The sequence below is a fragment of the Oncorhynchus mykiss genome, chromosome 25, assembly GCF_057628025.1.
Source record: "Oncorhynchus mykiss isolate SJ-2025 chromosome 25, ASM5762802v1, whole genome shotgun sequence".
Lineage (NCBI taxonomy): Eukaryota > Metazoa > Chordata > Actinopteri > Salmoniformes > Salmonidae > Oncorhynchus > Oncorhynchus mykiss.
In genome coordinates this window covers 63593106-63610720 of record NC_143046.1, presented here as the reverse complement: position 1 = coordinate 63610720, position 17615 = coordinate 63593106, and the positions used below count along the sequence as shown (strand labels likewise).

Here is a 17615-nt window from a genome sequence, read left to right as displayed (position 1 = left end):
TTCCCTGCAGAGTGAGCCCCACTGAGGGAGGGCAACATTCTGGGGGACAGCTGGGCAGAGAGGAGAAGTTGAGGGGGGTCAGGGAGGGATGTCCTGGGAGTTCCCTTGTGCCCTTCCAGGACATGCAGCATATGTTCTCAACTGAGGTTAACTGACAGATATCACACAGGAAAAGGAAAACTCCAAATACAAGCAGCATCACATCACAGAGGAAACTAATGTGGGGTTTTCTAAACGGAACAAGATTCTGGAGAGCTTTTTTAACAGACAGCACAATAACAAGGCGAACTTCCCCAGACCTTGGAATGAGACTCAGAGTCTATGACTAACTTGCGTAATCTACTGGAAGAGTTCTGGGTGGAATGTAATTGTAAGGGGCAGTAAAATCATTCACATTGAAATGAATCAATGTGACTGATTGTGGGGAGTGGGAGGCAGGGTCCTGAACAATGCAGTGGAAGACATTGAATGTAGTGCTATATAAATTCCTTGGCAACAAAAGAGCCCAGACCTGATCCTTTTCACCATCTGCCCAAAAACATTGATGAATAGGAGGTTGTCTCTGGAAATATAAGTCCAGTGTCCACCTTACAGTTTGTGTTGCATAGCTTGGTCCCAGATCTGCATGTGCAGTCTATAGGTCATGGCATGACAGTAATAGAAGAGTTTGCTGAAGCACATACAGATCTGGACTAGGTCATACTAAAAGTCACTGCCAGTGCCACTGAATGAGACTAGCATTAAAACCCTTTCTAAGCAGTCTCCACGTGGGACCAGTATGCATGTCACCAGATCTGGTGCAGCCAGCTAACCTATGGCTGACTGATAGAGGAGCAGAATGAGGGGTAAAAGAGTTAAGCTCTGGAAGCCCCATTAACAAGCAGCACTCAGAGAGGAGCAGTCATCCCTGCCTGGCCAGGTCACCACAGTCTGTAGCCCCAGGCCCACTGGGCTGGAAAAGCTGCTGCTTGGACTGGTTCCCATCAAATTCCTCAGTCTCCTACCCCTTTAAAGCTCCATACATTCTGCAAACACAGATACATTCCAATTCCAGTCCTCATTACTAAGTAGGTCAGGGGTAGCTCTCATCTATGGCACCCTGGTCCTGAGGTTTGTTGGTACTGGGTTCAGACATGTTGTTCCATCAGCAGCTTCACACAGCGGTGCTTTAGCTTTCATTCAGCATGGAGATAGACTCACACCCATTTGGTTTGTTCGTTTGCTTAGAAGAAGTCAGAGTTTGCTTGGGAGGATAATGCACCAACAATTGATCTAAAAACACAGATAAACACCAAACAAAGAAAGCTTAAACAATGCTAAAATGTTGTTTTACTTCCTCCATTCAGACAACAGTCAATTCAAAAATGTATTAAATGACTCTGGGGGGGGGGGGGGGGGGGGGGGGGTACTAATCCACCACAGCCTGACTGTATATATTAAAACATTTCAGCTGATATATCAAATGAAATAAAGCCATCTTGGAGCAGAAGCAGACTATTGAACCCAGGGTTTGTCCCATGCTAGCCATGTCAGGTGTACAGTAATTGTAAAGCTGTAACCAGTAAAACCAATCCCCCAGATGTTCTTTCAGCTGAGTGGTCATGTTATAAACCTTTGGGCTCTTTTGACCCGAGAGGTGAATTTGAGCGGGATAGTCACGACAATGACAGACTTCATTGTTTACCTTTCAACACACATTCCTCTTGCCTCTTCACTTCGACCAATCATTACCTCAAAAGAGAGAGACAGCATTCCAAGCTGCCTGTTAACAGTTATCCATCCAAAGCAGGAGACAAATCGACAACTCCACTCCACACACTAGTCCAAATGAGCAGCAAGATGTTTTTTTAACTACAATATGAGGGTGGGCTAAATCAAAAGTTGAAATTTGTTTTAGAGGCTTCAATTGTAAAGGTAGTCTGAATGCAGTCTGAGCTATAGGCAGTCTGATGGAACGGGACAACTCTTCATGAGGGCGGCACACGTCCCCCCCTCCCAGCCACTGGCCTCTTTTGGCCGTGGTGGTGGCAAAGGGACGGGTGGGGAGGAAAAACAGAGCCATTGACACATTGGCATTCTGCAGCCAGAGTGGAAGCTCAGTGCCAAAATGTATTCAGTGGAGAAGGGGGGGGGGGGGGGCACAGGCAAGTTCTTTTACTGAAGATAATTAGCAATTGAAATACCATGGAATTTAAGGAAGCACCCCCCACCATGCAGGTCAGCTACATATGCTGGCCAAAGCATAATCATTGTTTTAGAGTCAGACACATCCTGATCCTTGTTTTGGTCTGAGCTATGCAGAAGGGACAGTCCAGCTCCGGAATCACACAAAGCGCCGCTCTGCCAGGTCAGCCCTGACAGACTGTGGGCAGGGAATTCATGGGTCTCTGAGCTCTGCTTTTCCAATCCTTCAGATGTCCTTTATTCTGCAGATTTCTAGACCTTTCCACCTACCCATGCAGTACTTTGGCTGACGGCAAATAATCTGCAATTTTGGATTAGAATGCCCTTCTATCAATGTTACATTAGCTCTCCAATGCCGGGACGCCAAACAAACATTACATTAAGTCAAAGGAGGTTAGTAATGGACTTTGAGCTGTAGACTGCCAAGTGATCATTGTTTGCCAGTGCATCTGAGATGTCACATACTGTACGACTAACTATAAAAAGGTCAATAAGATGTTAAAAAGGCTGGTCTTACCTTCCCCCATTGGGCCCTTATGGAGAGTACTGTGGGACGACTCTGGCATGGCACTCAGGCCTCAGGACCTGCCAAGACAGAACAGAGTCAGGTCTCAAGTCAGCACAAGTGGACTCATTGTAGTAAAATTAACATGAAACTTAAGCTTTCACATAATAATGCAACTGTTTTATTTTTTAACTAGGCAAGGCAGTTAAGAACAAATTCTTATTTTCAATGACGGCCTAGGAACAGTGGGTTAACTGCCTGTTCAGTGGCAGAACGACAGATTTGTACCTTGTCAGCTCGGGGGTTTAAACTTGCAACCTTCCGGCTACTAGTCCAACACTCTAACCACTCGGCTACCCTGCCTCCCCGGCAGCAACAGAACAAAACATTTTGTTCCTCTGATGTATGGCCAATGTTGTGATGCCCTGTTGTCAGTCGCCTCAATCTAGATTCTACATTCCATAGTATTGATCACAGCATGTCCATCTCCCAGAAGATGATCACCAGAATCAGAGGTGTACACCTTTCCCATTGCTCAGCTGCCCCAGTTATGTGCTTGTTACACCATCGTATTGTGTGCTTATACAATCTATACCATGCTAGACAAACTCATTCATTCCCCACTCCTCTAAGCTTGCACAGGTGTGGGGAAAACTAGCGGGATTCTTATCAGCATTTAATACAGAAATTCCTCACATTCCACTGATTACTGCATGGTTAGTCTGTGTTTGAGTGGCTGGCACAAGCTCTGACGTATGGGGCTCCAGAGGGCTTTGTATATTCCTGAGATTACAACATGAGCTCATACCAGACCAGTGACTGGAAGTCTGGGGGAGTGACATGAGACAGAGCTGGAGGGTCCTAGCTGGGATGAGACATCCAAATGCTGCAGCCACCTGAAGAAAAGGTTGACGGGAATGGTGAAATTCAGTCAAATTAAAGCCTTACAGTAACCAAACCACAAAAACATTTCCAATAGCTAGCAATCCTCTTCCATAAATTGCCCTTTGAATTAGTAAGGGCACGGATTTAAATGCATCTAAAGCTATTTTTCAGGCATAATTGTTCAGGCTACACAGGTTGACACAGGAGGCTGTTGAGGTGAGAACGGCTCATAATAATGGCCAGAATGGAGCAAATGGAAACCATATGTTTGATACCATTCCACCTATTCCGCTGCAGCCATTACCAAGAGCCCATTCTCCCCAATTACGGTGCCACCAACCGCCTATGGTTGGGAACTTCAAACACAGTGGCCTGCAGTTAAGTTTAGCCCTCATCATGCCAAAGTACTTTGGTCTTACTGATGAGGAGTGTCACCGCCAGGCCCAGCCACCCTGCCAGTTTCCCACATCACTGCTTCTTTCCCTCCTTAAATCAAATGAATACAAAATACTGGGCCTGAGAACTCGTCTCCTGTGATTCCTAGTAAGCTTCCATCTTTCAAACAATCACATATTTCACCGCAGCTAGATTGGAGAGGCAGGAATTTGTCAGGGATTAGTATCGTGCACTGTTCCGAGTGCAATCTGTGGCCATTGCCCTGAGCAAGCTGACTCGCTGAGGCCAAGCCCACTGCCACGGGAGTTGGTCAACTATGTTGCACAGGAACGCTGGGAGAAAACAAGACCCCTGCTCAACACATTATATTCACTTGTTTAACAGTGAGAAGTGTGCCTGCAGCGCCTAGTGCATTGAGCTACTGAACAAATTCACTTTCGACAGGTCTGGAACTCTGACCTCAGAGCTAACCCAGCTGAATAACCACGACTACACTAATCTCTGAACCCTCACCTGGTAAATGAGTGGATAGACAAGCAAAAAAAATGTTGAAGGTAGACTTCTATTAAGACACACGTTCAAAAGTTTGGGGTCACTTAGAAATGTCCTCGTCTTTGAAAGAAAAGCACATGTCCATTAAAATAACATCAAATTGATCAGAAATACAGTGTAGACATTGTTAATGTTGTAAATGACTATTGTAGCTGGAAACGGCTGATTTTTAATTGAATATCTACACAGGCGTACAGAGGCTCATTATCAGGAACCATCACTCCTGTGTTCCAATGGCACGTTGTGTTAGCTAACCCATGTTTAGCATTTTAAAAGGCTAATTGATCATTAGAAAACATTAGACTTGCTACAACCTAAACTATAAATTCACAGCGTCATTTCAGTACCGTGAAATTCCCCATGTACAGAAAACAGAGGAAACAAACTTGGATGGAAAAATGTAATATTAATGAAGTGGTCTTCTAGCAAGAACAAGGTCAGCCGAGCAATTTATCACACCAACATAGTTGTACTGCGTTTTAAACTTCTATTATCCATCATCTCAGGTTTGCTGAGCTATGAAAACTGTAAAATCACTATTTTCATAAAAGGTGGGAAGCACAGCTTCCTTCAAATCCTTAGGAAAACACTAGCCAGGCTGACACAGTCATGTGAAGGGGGCCCCTTGTGCTGGAGCCAGCCTTCGTTACACACAAATGGATAGCATTTGTTCCCACAGCTGATAAGTGTGTTAGCCGCAACCTGAACCTCCCTTCTGGAGATCTGGAGCTTGTTCTCTAAGTGGACCCAGATGCCACCACAAATAATCTAATGGTTGTTAAGTTAGAGCGCTACAATGGATCACTTGGTCTGTAATATCCCTTTCAGCGGAGTAGATAATGTCCCTTGTTCCTGTGATCTTACGGTTTCTGAGCTTGAATTCCAACTGGAAACTTTTTCCTAACAGACGGCAGTTGCGACAGGCACATGTTGCCCTGAGATAGACTGTGCTCAGTTGGAGAAAGGGAGAGAATGAAAATTCTAATTAGGTCACTGTATTAACTGTGTCCAATGTCCCACCACAAACGGATAACCATAACAAGCGGCCGACACGGTCTTCCCTGTACTTGAGACCCAACGCCTGGCATTCTTGGGGAGTGATTACTATCTGGGGAATATCATTCACCACTGACCGCTCCCAGTGTTGGGAGGGAAGTAAAACCTTGAACTAATAACAGAGGGCAGATTATGGAGGGTAAGAGAAGCCCAGGCATCTCCTCTGGGTAGACATGCCACTCTATGTCTCTCCAGAGAGGTTTACAGACAGAGGGCACAGACTGAGCAAAAAGGAAGCGACATTTAACCAACCTGGGAATTTTCTATTGAGCACCAAGGATAACATCAATAATATTGATTTATGAACCATAGGGAATAATTTCATATCACTTACTGACTCCATAGTGCCTCTGTCAGAGGCAATGAAATACAGTGGGGTTGGAAATTGACAACCCTAATAAAGAGGAGCGTAAATTACTATACTAAACAGTTCAAATAATAAGCTATGGTATACTCAAAAAGTAGGAAATTATATTATACTAAACAAAAATATATTTTTTTAAATGCAGGGTTGGTGCCATCTCTCATGAGCTGAAAACAAAATAAAAATACGGGCCTCCCGAGTATCGCAGTGGTCTCGGGCACTGCATCGCAGCACTAGCTGTGCCACCAGAGACTCTGGGTTCGCGCCCAGGCTCTGTCGCAGCCGGCCGCGACCGGGAGGTCCGTGGGGCGATGCACAATTGGCCTAGCGTCATCCAGGTTAGGCCGGTAGGGATGTCCTTGTCTCATCGCGCACCAGCGACTCATGTGGCGGGCAAGGCGCAGTGCACGCTAACCAAGGTCGCCAGGTGCACGGTGTTTCCTCCGACACATTGGTGCGGCTGGCTTCCGGGTTGGATGCGCGCTGTGTTAAGAAGCAGTGCGGCTTGGTTGGGTTGTGTTTCGGAGGACGCATGGCTTTTGACCTTCGTCTCTCCCGAGCCCGTACGGGAGTTGTAGCGATGAGACAAGATAGTAACTAACAATTAATAGTTAAGATAGTACTAACAATTGGATACCACGAAATTGGGGAGAAGGGGGGTAAAATAAAATAAAATAAATTCCATACGCATAAAAAGCTTATTTCGCTCAAGTTTCACACAAGCTTGTTTACATCCTTGTTAGTGAGCATTTATCCTTTGCCAAGATAATCCCTCCACCTTCAAAAAAGGCTCAGTGCCATTGTCCTCGCAAGGTGAGGTATTGAAAGGTATTGAAAACAGGGGTGCAAATAACTGTGATCCCTCCCTACCTTTGAGAGAAAAAAAACATCTTAGTATAAAATAATTCCCCCCTTTTCTTTTTGCATACAATATAGCTCAACATTTGAAATGTTGCTAATCTTTATCAAAAGGTGTGAATCTTTCCTCTGTATGTGAATAATAGCTGAGTGAGGGAGAAATGACTTCACTTTTGGCTGCTGTGTCAGAGCAATTTCCTTGTTGCATATACAAGTAACTGACAAAAGAAAAGAAAATGCTTGAGTAAATGAGGGCTATAAAGTATATTGAAAGCAGATGATTCCACACAGGTGTGGTTCCTGAGTTAATTAAGCAATGAACATCCCATCATGCATAACAATGCCCAGTTCCCCATTATTTTGGCCTCCATGGCTAGAAGACATCTCAGTGACTCAGTAGCTCAATCATGTAGAGAGAACCTGCTCCCTATTACATGCAACTGTAAACATGTCTTCCCCCATGAATGATGCAGCCCCCCCCCAGGCCAATTGAGCGATTGCGTGTGACTAACAAATTTCAGTTAATTACTGTAGCTCCCACCTTGGGCCAATCAGTGTAATTCTGTAAATGCCAGATCTTTATGGCAAGACGCATCATTCACCCAAGTTTAGTCAAAATCGTGCCAGTTCAGCCTGAGATATCACGTGTGACTAATGTACGAACATACTAATGGCCGGGGACAGATCCACATTCCCCTCCCCGAATTCATTGTGGGGGACAATTCACTTGGCAAATTAACGGTTTCTGCATGCGACATGAATCAATAAAACATAATAGGAGGGGGCAGGCTGAGAATACTGCAGTAGAATGTAGGCTGCTCCACCTTTCTCACAGTCAGACTACATCACATTCCCTCTCCAACAAGTCTCAAGGGATTCTGGGAATACTACACAAGTCCCTGGGGATGTCCTCATTCAGACAGAACACTGTCAGGATGTTTATATTCAGAAAGTGAAAAATAAAAAGCTAACCGAGCTGACAGACAGAGCCTTTATTATTTCAGTGGTAGGGCCGTGTTTATCTTGCTTGACCTCTCGCTTACCCCTGTCTACACCCACAGAGGAAAAAAAAAAAAACACAATTCTCTGTGTCAGAGAATTACCCTCTTTCCCACATTACTCCTGCACTATGTCCTTGACACAGCCCACAAGAGACCAACAGCCTTTCATTCACAGGAGAACACAATAAACCAGACACATACTCGCACTCGATTTCAATCAAACCAGCTCCTTCTAGAATAGCATCTTCGTAACCTTCGACTTCTCCCAGACATTTAACATATGGGTCGTTCCACCTCAAAAAGCACTAGAAAATAGGTTAAAATCCTTATATTATTTTGATCTAAGAAATAAAGCAAATAAATGTATTTAAAAAATGGGCTTTTGAAATAAGATTAATATAATTTTCAATAAATATAGCACCTAACATCCTAATATAGCACATAACAACATTTAGACCAAACTTCCTAAAAATGAGTAAGACATTAGGAACCCCCCCCCCCAAAAAAACATTTTTAAATGCCCCTCAAGGACCCCCCACTCCAATCCCACTTAAACAACCAGTATACCGTATCAGTTTTCTATGTCTGACAAGTAGTATGGAGCTGCAGCTCAGAATGTTTTTTCCACCATTCAGAGGAATTAGTAATTGAAGTTGTTAGGTATAAGTCCCATCATACATCCTGACTACTAGATGGTGCCATTCCTGCAAGTCGGTGGAATTATTTTGCGCGGGTAGCCTACAAGGAGTGCTTTTTTAAAGTGATGAAAACATGACTGGTTGTGCTAATGCCACATTAAAATGGTAATACATGTAAAAAGTTAAGAAAAAAAGGGGGGGGGGGGGGGGGGGGGGGTAGTCCCGTACTGGTTAGAAATACAAATCTACTTTCACCCATGCATCTTCTTAACAATGACATGAGGAATGCATCCCCCCCAAAAAATGTATGCCCCCCACATCCCATGCCAAGCCCACCCAAACCACCAGTATCAGTTCTGTTTCTGACAAGTACTATGAGGCTGCGGATCAGAGTAATGTTTCTTCATTCTATGTAATTCAAAAATATGTAATTTCCCAGTCAATTTGTTGATGATTTTTTACCCCCTGTTCAGAGAAATTAGTGATTGAAGTTATTAGGTTTATGTCCACTCATACATTCTGATACTACCAAGCTCTGTTCCTGCTATTATGTGAAAAAAAGTGAACAATCTGAGATTGAGATGGCTTGCTGAAATGACATGGCACGACCCATACGAACTCTTTACTTTGGGCAGCTTTGTACACTGAACAAAAATATAAATGCAATATGTAAAGTGTTGGTCCCATGTTTCATGAGCTGAAATAAGAGCCCAGAAATGTTCCAGTTGCACACAAAAAGCATATAACTCTCAAATTGTTCAGATTTGTTTACATCCCAGTTAGTGTGCATTTATCCTTTGCCAAGATAATCCATCCACCTTAGAAAAAGTCGCAGTGCCATTATCCTCGCAAGGTGAGGTATTGAAAGCTATTGAAAACAGGGGTTCAAATCATTTATGGTTTAGATAGGTAAATGAACATACCTAATGAGTGGAAAATGCTGTCTTCGTCATTGGCAAGTTAGGACGTTACTGGTGAAGAACTGGACTTACGTACGCAATATTTTTAATGGTTGTATGCTTCACTGTCTGATGCCACAGAGGGAAGTGGTCCCCCATAATGTTCTGCAGCATGAAACTTACCAAGAATATGACTGCCAATAGATAAATCTCACAGTGGAAGGCCATTCCTTCTCTTGCTAGAACAAAAGTGGTACCTGCTACCCAGTAGCAACAAACCTATCGATTCTACTTGTGGAATCGCAATGCTTGTCGTGGCCAACAACTTGACTTTGAGCCAATCAGAGAGCACAAACCCCCACGACATTGAGCCATAAAAAATAATAATCTCAGTACACAACAGACGAGCCAGTCACACTTCATATACAATGTAGGCTATGGGATGGTAGCTAAGTGCACAGACAATGCACACAACACTAAATACTTCCTCCAAGCTAGCTAACCACTGTAGCTGACAATGCTGGTCATTTATGAACATTTTAACATCTTGGCCATGTTCTGTTATAATCTCCACCCGGCACAGCCAGAAGAGGACTGGCCACCCCACATAAACGTAGAGAGGAACCAGGCTCTTCCTAGGTTTTGTCCTTTCTAGGGAGTTTTTCCTAGCCACTGTACTTCTACACCTGCATTGCTTGCTGTTTGGGGTTTTAGGCTGGGTTTCTGTACAGCACTTTGAGATATCAGCTGATGTACGAAGGGCTATATAAATAAATTTGATTTAGCTAGTATTGACATAACTAGCTAATCCATTATGATTCAATGTTCATGAAACAGCTGCCAAGTTAGTGCAGTGTCCTTAGCTAGCTAGCTATGTTGTGCTAGCTGGTGCATATGCTAACACTAGCTACCTAAGCATTCGGCTATGTGCTGGCACTGGCAGTACAGGATGTGGCCATCTGGCTAGTATCTACAAGGCCTTTCTACAAAATAGCAACATTATCACAGATAGCTTTGAATTTAGACCATAAGCAATAGTCATGATATGCATTGTCCAACACCACCACTGCCACCTTCTGGTTTGGAGTATTTTTACAAGGCTGAGTGGCTGACAACTTTCAAGGTCTTTGCTGTTTGAACACAAGAGATATAACAGTGTCGGCAGTCAGAGGTGCTAAGTATTGTTGGCAGGCAAACATTTAACAATCCTACCTTTGTCTGAGCTTTACCATGTTTTGAGAGGAGATGGGAAGCCTGCCGGTCAAACTTAAAGGGCAAGTCCTTAAACTGAGATAGAGTCTGATTTAAGTGCAGTTTTATAGCACCGTCAACGTTATGATGGCACAAACACTTTATCTGACCTCAGATCTCCAGTCCTAAATCACACTCCACTTTCAAAGCAGGCTAATGTTTATCTTCTACGTTGACCTCTAACTCTGTGCGGAATCCTAACTCAAACTTTGGAGCCCAGGAGGGGAAAACCCTCAATGTTTTCCACTTTGACATTGCATGTGATAGTTCTCATTTTCAATTAAGTGTATTCAGAACCAACGCAGTCTTGTTTAGTCCTTAAATATATTGAATAAGGTGTTGAGTCAGACATGACCAGAATCTATTATCCAACATTAATCCTAACCCATGGACAAGGCTAAGCACATCTTTGTACTTTTCATGCAACACCAAACTAAGCTACTGTTGACCACCAAATAACATGCGAGGTTTGTTTGTCCAGTAACAGACTTATGCAAGGCTCTTGGTGGTTTACTAAGATATCTATAGACATAAATGCTTGAGTCATTTTGCGAGTGAGATAAGGGGCATGAGTTGAAAGACGTGTGAAAGTCACCCTCTCTCTCTGCAGCTCAGCCCTTATCAGTGTGACTATCAGGAAGCAGAGAGAGAGCTAGAGCAACCCAGTGTTCTGTGTAATGTGTACATACAACAAGTTGCATGTGTACAACAGGCTAGTAGAGAACAAGACGTACCTGTCTGTGCCACCGACAAAGAACAGTGCATCTCCTCCCAGAAGAACCATAAGACACTTCACCCAGTGTTGCCCTTGATGTTCAGTACTGAAGATATTCAATGGAAGTAGGTTAAGCGCTTTCTACTTGGAATGGACAACACTCTTCATGGGGGTCCATAGAGTGATCGTTTATCTATACTGAACAAAAATATAAAAACAACAATTTCAAAGATTTGACTGAGTTACACACAGTTCAAATAAGGAAATCAGTCAATTGAAATAAATTCATTAGGACCTAATCTATGGATTTCACATGACTGGGAATACAGATACCTTAAAAAAAATAAAAAAATAAATTAAAAGTAGGGGGATGGTGCAGAAAACTAGTCAGTATCTGGTGTGACCACCATTTGCTTCATGCAGCGCAACATCTCTGTCGCATAGAGTTGATCAGGCTGTTGATTGTGGCTTGTGGAATGTTGTCCCACTCCTCTTCAATGGCTGTGCGAAGTTGCTGGATATTGGCGGGAACTGGAACACGCTGTCGTACACGTCGATCCAGAGCATCCCAACCATGCTCGATGGGTGACATGTCTGGTGAGCGTGCAGGCCATGGAAGAACTGGGACATTTTCAGATTAAAGGAATTGTGTACAGATCCTTGCGACATGGAGCCGTGCATTATCCTGAAACATGAGGTGATGGTGGCGGATAAATGGCACGACAATGGGCATTAGGAGCAAGTCACAGTATCTCTGTGCATTCAAATTGCCATAGAGAAAATGCAAATTGGGTTTGTTGTCCGTACCTTATGCCTGTCCATACCCCCACCACCACCATGGGGCACTCAGTTCACATCAACAAACCACTCTCCCACACAACGCCATACACACCGTTTACCATATGCCCAGTACCGTTGAAACCAGGATTAATCCGTGAAGAGCACACTTCTCCAGTGCGTCAGTGGCCATCGAAGTTGAGCATTTGTCCACTGAAGTCGGTTATGACGCCGAACTGCAGGCAGGTCAAGACCCTGCCGAGGACGATGAGCACGCAGATGAGCTTCCCTGAGACTGTTTCAGACAGTTTGTCAGAAATTCTTCAGTTGTCCAAACCCACAGTTTCATCCGCTGTCCAGGTGGCTGGACGATCCCGCAGGTGAAGAAGCTGGATGTGCATCCAGGCCTGGCACAATTACACATGGTTTGCGGTTGTGAGGCCGGTTGGATGTACTGCCAAATTCTCTAAAACAATGTTGGAGACAGCTTATGGTAGAGAAATTATCATTAAATTCTCTGTCAAGAGCTTTGGTGGGCATTCCTGCAGTCAGCATGCCAATTGTACACTCCCTCAAAACTTGAGACATCTGTGGCATTGTGTTGTGACAAAACTGCACAGTTAAGAGTGGTCTTTTGTACCCCGCACAAGGTGCACCTGTATAATGATCATACTGTTAAATCAGCTTCTTGATATGCCACACCTGTCAGCTGGATGGATTATCTTGGCAAAAGAGAAATGCCCACTAAAGGCGTCAGCATGCTTCAGTTCAGCTGGCGGCTAGCCAAATTCATCCAGGCGAACAGAACGAGTGCGCTTGCAAACGAGGAAAAAAAAGAGCACTAGTTCTGTTTATCCATTTTGAGACAGCGTAGCCAGTAAACACTTCCTCAAAATGGTCAATTAATTTAAGATAACATCAATTAATGACATGAGTTTTTGCCAAGGATATCTTATTTATGCAATTTTACATGAATTAAGATGTTTGGTGCAGTATTTCTCAATGAAAAATGTGCATGAAAATGAGTTGTACCTTGTTGAATGACAAAAGACTTGATTGAAGAATCCCTACTGTTGACCAATCACTGACGAAGGTGCGTAGACTTCAGCTTGCCTCTAGAAAAAAATGTTTGCCCAAACAAGTCAAATGGACTTTTCATGAACCTTAATTGTGTTTAATTCCAGTGCAACTGCTGCTGGGAAATTTCCTTTGATTATAAAAACAGCCTGCAGTCAGGACCTCTTTGTTCTATTGTAACGCCCATCAGCTGAAGCAATTGGGTTCACTGGGTCAAGGATTGTCAATAATGAGTAACTTGGGAAGAAGCGATTTCAATACAACTAATAAACTAGGAAAATAGTAGAAATGTTTAAGACTCATCCAAGTGCAAAATATAAATCTAGTTTATACACTATATTGGTCTCAGATGTCTCCAGCCAGAAAAGGTGAATTTTAGAAAGCCTACAGATCTCTGCAGCTGGTCAACATTCAGTCAAAAAAAAAAAAAAAAAAAAGTGTTTAGAATATAAACTCTTACCCTTTGTAGTTGAGTTTAAGACATATGTTTCAGAAGAGGTACTTTCCTCAATTTGCCTAAATCTTGTGAAGTTCCACAGGGTCCAACTACCAATCCCCTGTTGAAGGGGTGACGACTGGCATGACACGGAGCCTTAATTTGACATTTTCTCATGTAAAGTGGACTATTAAGGTTGGGTTTTTAAAGCCAAAAGCTTAACTCTACTCTTCCACCTTTCATCCTGTCAAAACACTTTGGCAGATGTGTGTCACGAAGACCCCGTCTGCATAGTTATGGAATTTAAGAAATACAAGGACGGTCTTGAGATGCTGGAATTTACCAAAACAATTGCGGCTTCGATTGAATAATTTGATGGGCATGAAAAAAAGAAAAGAAAAACACGCGCCCTAAAATCGAGGTATCGGCCATTCACTCCTATGCTGTAGTTCATCATAGGGAAATTCGAGGTCCGACTTTTTTCTGTCGAACTGTTTCTCATTCAGGATCAGAAATGTTCTTAGCGTTAAAAACACTTACCAATTGTTTGTGTGTGTAGTCGTCTCCCTGTGAACTTCTGAAAGTTTAGCTGTAGTTTTTCAGTAGACTATATTATGAATTTGGTTTTACTTTTCCAAGTCCTTGTTTTCCATAGATCAACTCACATAGTCAAACACAGAAATACTCCCGCACATCCCCAGTTGTCCTCTACTGATTATTCACAGCTGAGCAGAACACATAGCGAAGTACAGCGAGCGATGGTCAAAGACCGCCTACTTCCAGAGCACGCTTAAACGGGAGAGTGGTAGAATTTGTCGTCTCAAATTGTCCAATTTAGGATTAGTTTTTGTGTTATTTGCCTCAAATAGTGAGTGAATATTATCCCAGATTGTTTCTGTATTGAAATAAATGTGTTTTCTTTTAACGTCTTTTAACGTCATCACTGTTTATGGGCATCTGGAAAATGTCACAAATTCAAGTTTCTACCAATCCCCTTATTCAAATTAACACAAGCTAATATTTAGGCCTAAAATCGGACACACTTTAGAGCATGTTCAACCTCTTCCTCTCAGTCAATTGTGTGGATTACTCCTGAGGGCCCAGGCAGGCAACATGACAAGTTAATAAACCACTTTCACACACCATCACTAAGTCTTATGATCTTTTGATGAGGGTATCCAGTTCCTCCCTATACTGTAAAAGATCCCTACAAAGAATGGCAGACAGATAACTGGAGTGAATCAATTGAAGGAACTCCTCACTTGTGGCTATTAGTAAAGGGATGCACTTTTCTCTGTATTCCCCTCAGAATTCCCTTTAGCAGTCTCCTGTCAGACTTGCTTCTATTGAGAAATGTAACCTCTGAGCTAATCTACATAACAATGACTAAGGATGTCCTGTCCTAAAATGGACATCTTGTCAGCAGGGACTGTATAAATGGTGCACCTCACTCTGGTAGTTGATGAAATTACAACTGACTACATTTAGGCCTACAGGGGGGGCTGTGCATTAAAGTCAATGTTTACATCTGCTGGTAATGGTTGGGTAAATAGGTAAGAGCCCATCATATATTACCGTTTATGACACAAAACTAATTAAACTGTTTCTGATTCAGGAATGTTTGCCGGGTTATTAATGGTCATTACAAACATTTACCAAATGTGCGAGTGTGGCGAAACAGTATTCATTTCATGATTACATTTATTGTATGTTAAAGCCCTCATGCAGTCTTTCATTTGATTTTTTAAATCATCACTGTATGTCTAATAAATCACTGTGATTAAATAATCAAAATATATTTTAGCATTTAATTCCCTGCACCTCCTTTGGCCATTGAAATGCTCCGTCTGATTGTGTGGGCTTTATGAAACAAATTTGAAGATATTTACATACACACTGATTGGCTGATAGGATGGTGGTCTATAACCTACCTCCTTACCCAGATGAACAGTCATTGGTCTATTATAATCACATCACATTGTGACATGATGTGGGCCAAAAGTCCCATTACACCTGAACAGTTATTTCGACCTCGGAAGTTTCCATCCAATTGGTGAAAGACTTTCATGCGAAAATAAAAAAAATCTGCATAAAAACTATATGCACAGACCTAAATACCAATCAAATATATTTGTTGAGGATAAAAGGCTGTGAGTGATCATGCACATAAAAGTACCTTTTGCGGTTAAATTCCCATGTCACAAATAAAAAATACAAGTTAAATGGGTTTCCATCGCATTTAACTCTACTGTTTTTCTCACAATTGGCTCGTGCACTCTTGCCAACAGCTCGCAGATTCAGTGTGGGTATAGCATGCCCTATAAAATTAGATTATTATGGACAAAAGGGCACTTCCCATTTAACCTCAGATGATGGAATGTCAAATTACAGTAAAAGGGTTCAACGAAGTACAGTTACTAATCACAATGTGCTGAAAAAGCAACAAATTCAGACTAGCATGCCTCATCTTCAGAACAAACACATACTGGTAACCTTAGTATAATTTTACAGTGCCTTGCGAAGATATTTGGCCCCCTTAAACTTTGCGACCTTTTGCCACATTTCAGGCTTCAAACATAAAGATATAAAACTGTATTTTTTTGTGAAGAATCAACAACAAGTGGGACACAATCATGAAGTGGAACGACATTTATTGGATATTTCAAACTTTTTTAACAAATCAAAAACTGAAATATTGGGCGTGCAAAATTACTCAGCCCCTTTACTTTCAGTGCAGAAAACTCTCTCCAGAAGTTCAATAAGGATCTCTGAATGATCCAATGTTGACCTAAATGACTAATGATGATAAATACAATCCACCTGTGTGTAATCAAGTCTCCGTATAAATGCACCTGCACTGTGATAGTCTCAGAGGTCCGTTAAAAGCGCAGAGAGCATCATGGAGAACAAGGAACACACCAGGCTTGTCCGAGATACTGTTGTGAAGAAGTTTAAAGCCGGATTTGGATACAAAAAGATTTCCCAAGCTTTAAACATCCCGAGGAGCACTGTGCAAGCGATAATAGTGAAATGGAAGGAGTATCAGACCACTGCAAATCTACCAAGACCTGGCCGTCCCTCTAAACTTTCAGCTCATACAAGGAGAAGACTGATCAGAGACGCAGCCAAGAGGCCCATGATCACTCTGGATGAACTGCAGAGATCTACAGCTGAGGTGGGAGACTCTGTCCATAGGACAACAATCAGTCGTATATTGCACAAATCTGGCCTTTATGGAAGAGTGGCAAGAAGAAAGCCATTTCTTAAAGACATCCATAAAAAGTGTCGTTTAAAGTTTGCCACAAGCCACCTGGGAGACACACCAAACATGTGGAAGAAGGTGCTCTGGTCAGATGAAACCAAAATTGAACTTTTTGGCAACAATGCAAAACGTTATGTTTGGCGTAAAAGCAACACAGCTGAACACACCATCCCCACTGTCAAACATGGTGGTGGCAGCATCATGGTTTGGGCCTGCTTTTCTTCAGCAGGGACAGGGAAGATGGTTAAAATTGATGGGAAGATGGATGGAGCCAAATACAGGACCATTCTGGAAGAAAACCTGATGGTGTCTGCAAAAGACCTGAGACTGGGACGGAGATTTGTCTTCCAACAAGACAATGATCCAAAACATAAAGCAAAATCTACAATGGAATGGTTCAAAAATAAACATATCCAGGTGTTAGAATGGCCAAGTCAAAGTCCAGACCTGAATCCAATCGAAAATCTGTGGAAAGAACTGAAAACTGCTGTTCACAAATGCTCTCCATCCAACCTCACTGAGCTCGAGCTGTTTTGCAAGGAGGAATGGGAAAAAATGTCAGTCTCTCGATGTGCAAAACTGATAGAGACATATCCCAAGCGACTTACAGCTGTAATCGCAGCAAAAGGTGGCGCTACAAAGTATTAACTTAAGGGGGCTGAATAATTTTGCACGCCCAATTTTTCAGTTTTTTATTTGTTAAAAAAGTTTGAAATATCCAATAAATGTCGTTCCACTTCATGATTGTGTCCCACTTGT

At 42.6% G+C, this 17615-nt stretch overlaps 1 protein-coding gene across 10 annotated transcripts in view; it reads right to left on the bottom strand.

The window, feature by feature from the left end:
• The window catches only part of LOC110505479 (pleckstrin homology domain-containing family G member 3), a 47609-nt gene extending 32651 nt beyond the window's left edge, over positions 1 to 14958 (bottom strand). For 3 of the 10 annotated variants that reach the window (XM_036962364.2, XM_090220734.1, XM_090220735.1), the window contains exons 1-4: positions 14135 to 14958; positions 13114 to 13196; positions 11324 to 11502; positions 2702 to 2769 (exon numbers count right to left, since the gene is read on the bottom strand). In XM_036962364.2, coding sequence (XP_036818259.2) covers positions 2702 to 2750 — 49 coding nt within the window. In that variant the 5' untranslated portion in view covers positions 2751 to 2769; positions 11324 to 11502; positions 13114 to 13196; positions 14135 to 14958. Of the gene's footprint in view, positions 1 to 2701; positions 2770 to 3497; positions 3586 to 11323; positions 11503 to 13113; positions 13197 to 13618; positions 13861 to 14134 lie in introns of those variants that run through there. The other 7 variants (XM_090220729.1, XM_090220724.1, XM_090220725.1 and 4 more) reach the window with 7 other exon arrangements.
• Positions 14959 to 17615: the final 2657 nt, after the last annotated feature.